Source organism: Mobula birostris, chromosome 11 (genome assembly GCF_030028105.1).
Source record: "Mobula birostris isolate sMobBir1 chromosome 11, sMobBir1.hap1, whole genome shotgun sequence".
Lineage (NCBI taxonomy): Eukaryota > Metazoa > Chordata > Chondrichthyes > Myliobatiformes > Myliobatidae > Mobula > Mobula birostris.
In genome coordinates, this window is record NC_092380.1 from 35,150,445 (window position 1) to 35,156,444 (window position 6,000).

Consider the following 6,000-nt stretch of genomic DNA (forward strand, 5'->3'; position numbering starts at 1 on the left):
TTCCTCTCATCCATGTGCCTATCCAATCGTCTCTTAAAAGCCTCCAACGTATCTGCCTTTACCGCCATACCAGGCAGAGTATTCCAGGCATCCATGATTCTCTGAGTAAAGAACTTATCCCTCACATCCCCCTTGAACCTACCCCCTCTCACCTTCAATGCATGCCCTCTGGTACTAGACATTTCAACCCTGGGAAACAGATACTTTCTGTCCACTCTATCTCTGCCTCTCATAATCATGTAAACCTCTATCAGATCTATCATCAGCCTCCCACACTCCAGAGCAAACAACCCAAGTGAATCCAGCCTCTCATGATAGCACACACCCTCTAAACCAGGCAGCATCTAGGTAGACCTGTTCAGCACCCTCTCCAAAGAGTCAACATTCTTCCTGTAGTGAGGCGACCAGAACTGTATGCAATACTCCAGATGTGGTCTCACCAGAGTTTTATAAAGTTGCAGCATAATTACTGGTGTTTTTCTTGAGCAACTTGAGTTACTGGTGTTTTTCTTGAGCAACTTGCTCTTTGTGATGTGATCTCCTGGTGCTTTCTGCTTAAGCCTGTTAAGTTTATTTTGACTGGCACAGGGATATTATTTAAATGATGCTCGATTAGTGTTATGGCAGCACCGCTGTTTTGAGAATGTTAGACAGCGGTGGGAATTGATGGTTAATATTCACTGACTCCACTTCCACAGCTCTTCATTGGAGATAATTCCAAAGGTTCATGTCCCACAAGGAGAAATTCCTCCTCATCTCTATCTTAAGTAGGCAACTCCAGCGTCTGAAACCATGACACCCCAGTTGCAGATGGAAACACGTGCATTCTTTTACCTGGTGGTGTTGGAGACACGAGAGATTGCAATGCTGGGATCTGGAGCAATGCACAAACTTCTGGAGGAATTTAGTGGGTTAGGCAGCACCTGCTGGTGGGGTGGGTGGGGTGTGGAGAATATTTGAGAATTGAGGGTGAGACCCTCCAGCTATACCCTTAAATTTCTCCAGATTCAACCTACCTGTGTGGGAGAGAAGGATTCATGTACAGATTTATCATCATGGATACACACAGCCAGGGTCTAAATGCCATGAAAATTAATATTACTCTAGCTGCAGTACAAAAAGGACGAATATAAATGATAAATTAATATAAATTATCCACAACAATTATAATGACTTTAATGAAAGATGAGAGAAATGTGCTCTGAGGTAGAATCGGGGTTTTTCAGGTCGGTTCAAGATCCTGTTGGCAGTGGGGAAAAGCTATTGTTGAACCTTGAGGTGGGAATATTCTGGCTCCTGTACCTCCAGCCTGATGGCACCATGGCCTAGCTGGAGGGGCATCCTTAATGATGGCTGCTACCTTCCTGATACATTGCTTGTCAATGTCCTGGATGATGAAGAGAGCTGTACCATTGATGGAACTGGCCTAGCCCACCACTCCCTATAGCATCTTGGGTCCTTTTACACTAGTGTTTCCATGGGAGGTTTGAGTGGTAATGTGGTTGTTGGATAGTATAGACCTGACATGTCAAAGAGTCTGTTTCTCTGATAAGTATGATATCCAATAGTAACTTTGTCCATTTTTTCCACAGACTGTCAACCAAATTCATGTCCACCTAGTGGGAGCCTTTCTCGCGTTCTTCATTGGGAACCTTTACTTCTGGCTGCAGGTGGTGTTGACCTATAGACTCAAACCAAGGCACGGGGGCAAGTGGATTGGGCCTGTGCGGATTATCTCCAGCCTCACGTGCACAGTCTGCCTCATCTTGTGTATCCTTTGTTCGTATTGACAGCCTGGTCTTTGCGAGAAGCCAGGAGCAACACTGTCATCATTCTGTGCCGTATCATGGGTGATCATGGTCTTTGACAAATTTCTTAATTGTTCTTGGCAACTTTCTCTACAGAAGTGTTTTGCCATTGCCTTCTTCTGGGCAGTGACATTACAAGATGGGTGACCCCAGCAATTATTAATACTCTTCAGACATTGTCTGCCTGGCTTCAGTGGTTGCGTAAACAGGTCCAGCTGTTCCCATGGCTTCACATGGTCCTGATGGTGGGGGGAGGGTGCTAAACAGGTGCTACAGCTTGCCCAAGGGTAGCGGAGAGAAGGAGCATCTTACACCACCTTTGGCAGAGGCATATCTCCGTCCCACCACTCCACTCCACAGCTCTCAGCCGGACAGAATTCCAAAGGTGCTTGTCAGGAGCCAGGAGCAAAGGCGTCATTCTCAGCCAGCATGGTTCAGAAAGATGATAGGCAGTAAACCATGTGTAAATGTTTCAACTTAAGGCGCTGTCCTGAGAGCAGGGATGTAAACAGAGACACAGGAGACTGCAGATGCTGGAATTGGGAGCAAACACAAGCTGGTGAAAGCATAGAACTTAGACCAGTCCATACAGGAACAGTCCTTTCAGCTCTGGATATTGTGCCAAACTAACTAAATTAATCCATCTAATCCCTTCTCCCTTCTCACGGTCCATATCCCTCTGTTCTCTGCACATCTAAGAACCCGCTAAGTGCCTCTATCACATCTCAAGTTCAAGTTTATTGGCATTTGAAACATGAAAACATCATTCCTCCAAATGAAATCAAATGAAACATTGTTCCTCCGGACCATGGTTCACCCGCAAAACAAATACCGAAATATTATACTACAAAATAAGTTAATAAAATATAATTCAAAATGCATGTGAAGTAGGTAAACAGTAAGTAAACAGTAAACAGCTGTCTGACCTAGTGACTAGACCTCAGCAGTGGAAGGGTATTCATTAGTCTCACAGCCTGAGGGAAGAAACTGTTACTCAGTCTGGCAGTCCTAGTCCTGATGCTCCTGTACCTCCTTCCTGAAGATAGTGGGTCAAAGAGATTGTGGGATGGGTGGGATCCTCAACAATGTTTTGGGCCCTTCATCTACAATGCTCTCAGTAAATTCACACATAGTGGGGCGAGGGAGACCCTGATGATCCTCTTGGCAGTTTTACCTGGGGTCTTGCAGTCCGATGCCTTGCAGCTTCCCTGGCACACAAGACACTGCAGCTAGATAGGACACTCTTGATGGTTTTCCCGTTGAAAGTTGTTAGAATGGGTTCAGAGAGCCTTGCACGCCTCAATCTTATCAGAAAATGTAGACACTGCTGTAATGAGTGAGGAGGTATTGTGAGTCCAGGTTAAATCATCCATTATGTGCACACCAAGGAACTTTGCGCTGTTCACCCCCTCCACAGCAGAGCCATTGATGTGCGATGGAGAGTGGTATCTGCCTCCACCACTACCCTCCACTCTGTCCTGCGTATCTCCTCTGCGTATATCCCTCTCACCTTAAATGTTTGCCCCCTAGTATTAGACATTTTGATCCAGGGAAAAAAGATTCCCACTGTCTAATCAATGTCTTTCATAATTTTATAAACTTTTATCAGGTCTTCCCTCACCCTCTGCCACTCAAGACAAAACAACCCTAGTTGATTCAATCTCTCCTTTTATAATTTTCCCACTAATGTAGACAACATCCTGGTGAACCTCTTCTGCACTCTCTCCAAAGCCAGACAGGAAAGACAGGAAAATGGAGAGTGTGGGTTAACTGAAGGTGGAGAACTCAACTTTCATATCCCATAAAGAAACCTTCTGAATGAAATCCATCTAGTTTATACTGGGTAAAATTCTTCTTCGACTGGCCATCGATTTCGATGTTGACTGACTGGGTAAAATACATACTCCGGTAATGAGGGAAGGCTGATATTCCTGCTCAGGAGATACAAGAGTCCGTAGATACTGGAATTTGAAGCAAGAAGCAATCTGCTGGAGAAGGTCCGAGCATCAGGCAGCAGTTTGAGAGGAGAAGGGGGTGGGTGAGAAGTGAAAACTGATAAGGAAGAGCGTCAGATGGAGTCTGGTGAATTACAGGCAGCGGTGGGAATTGAACCTGGCTTGCTGGTACTGTAACAGCATTATGCTGCCCACTACAAGAGGGATAGGCTTGAGATCACCATATGTCCACCTGCAACTACTGCACTATTTAATGACCCCTGGTTTACACTTCCTCCCCAACGAGCGCTCCCTCCCCTCGATTTTCCAGATCACTTGCTTCTGCTTCCTTCCCCCAGATGTTCTGGCAGATCAAAGATCTCCCCTAAAAAATAAATCAATGCATTTCAAACGAAATCCTCACAGCTGTCAGACAAGCCTTCTCGGCCTCACTCCTAAATGACCACCCTGCACCCTTCCCACCCCTACCCCCACCCCTTCGCACCGAGTGAAGTAGGAACTCAACGACTGTTGTCTCCTTGACAGCCAATTCAGTGGTGCCCTTGCATCTCTGGGAATTACGGACTGAGGCAGCCATTTGCGAGTGGGTGGCAGGGATGGTCCTCCTCTTCCTCTTTGGGCTCTTCGCCGTGGACTTTGGGCATATCGATGGACATTTCTTCCACGTCATGCGGGAGAAGACTGCCATGCAGAATTCGACTACCAGGCTCGAGTTGTAGCAGCAACAGCAGCGTCAGACTGGGATTCCCGTGTTCCATCGGGATCATGCTCAGTGGTTACTGAAGTGCCTCAGGATATTTCACCACGTTCCCTTGCAAGACATTTTACCTCGCTGACTTGGAGTAACCTATCTACCTTGGAGGACATTTTGCCACACTCCCTTGAAGGACATTGCACCACACGCACTTGAAGGACATTTCACCATGCTCCCTTGAAACATGGTGATGTTTACCATGGCAACTTGGTGCAGCTCAGGGCATTTCACCACGCTCCCTGAAAGGGCATTTCACCACGCTCTCTGAAAGACGTTTACCACGGTGCCTTAGCGACTCAGGATATTCTGCCATATCCCCTGAAACATTTTACCACATCAAGGGTGCTACACAAATGCAGGTTACTAGAGAGAGAAAATTAATTCAATCAACAGATTAGTTTATATTACTTAAGTGGATCTAAAAAGTAGGAAAAATAAGAATCTTATCATTTACATTCTTATTTTTATTCCAAGTCCAATTTGAGTTTATCATTATTGTACACACATGTATGCGTAGGTGCAATGAAAACTTAACTTGCACCAGGTAGATAGCATCAGATACGCAGCATTGACAACAAAACACAAGTTTTTTCTCAATTTTTACAAGAATGAACATAATTAGAATAGAATAAAGTCCATTCTAGTGCAGAGTGGTGAAAGTGGTCAAGGTTCTGATATTCTGAACTAGTGATTAGGGTTGCACAGGTTGGTTCAAGACCAAGAGAAGTGGCCGTTCCTGAAGCTGGTGGCCTGCACCTCAAGCTTCTGTGCCCCCTGTACAATGGTGGCTGAGAGAAGATGATATGGCCTGGGTGGGGGAGATCTTTGGTGACAAATGGTGGCTTCCTGAGGGACCACTTCACAGAGATACACTGATGGTGTAACTGATGAGTGCTGACTGACATTAACACTGCAGATCAACCAGTGAATGGTCTAACATACATGAAAGGCTGAATGACTTTCTCTGCCTTCTGTTTTCCAGGAGGGAGTAGATCTACCCAACCAGCAGATTTGGAGTAACAGCAATGGTCAGGGGAATGAGGAATTACTCACTGCCTGTTTTAACCACCTGTCCTTTTGTGTGACTGAATGTCCCTTAACAGGGCAATGTGGATTTAGGGTAACTGGTTGTGGGACAAGAGGGGAATTGTGGAAAGATGTTTCTCTTCAGGTGGTGAACACGAGAGATTCTGCGAATACTGGGAATCCAGAGTAACACATAGAAGATGCTGGTGGAACTCAGCAGCCCTGGAGAGGAATAGAGAGCTGATGTTTCGAGCCGAGACTTTGATGATGATCCTGCATCAAGTTCTCAGCCTGAATTGTAGACTTTCCATAGCGGCTGCCTGAACTGCTGAGTTCCTCCAGCATTTTGTGTGTGTTTTCTCCAGAGGGGGCTGCGGTTCTGGAATTTAATGGCTCTGGGGTGGGAGAAACAGATAACTTGTCAAACCCCTTGTCAAATGTAAACAGTCATGGCATG

General features: G+C 45.7%; 1 protein-coding gene across 1 annotated transcript in view; it reads left to right on the plus strand.

Annotated features, from left to right (window-relative positions):
• The window catches only part of tmem150b (transmembrane protein 150B), a 42,371-nt gene extending 37,889 nt beyond the window's left edge, over positions 1-4,482 (plus strand). Inside the window, exons 6-7 of the mRNA XM_072273084.1 lie at positions 1,593-1,770; positions 4,298-4,482. Of these exons, the coding sequence (XP_072129185.1) occupies positions 1,593-1,770; positions 4,298-4,482 (363 nt within the window). The remainder of the gene's footprint in view (positions 1-1,592; positions 1,771-4,297) is intronic.
• The last annotated feature ends 1,518 nt before the right edge of the window (positions 4,483-6,000 follow it).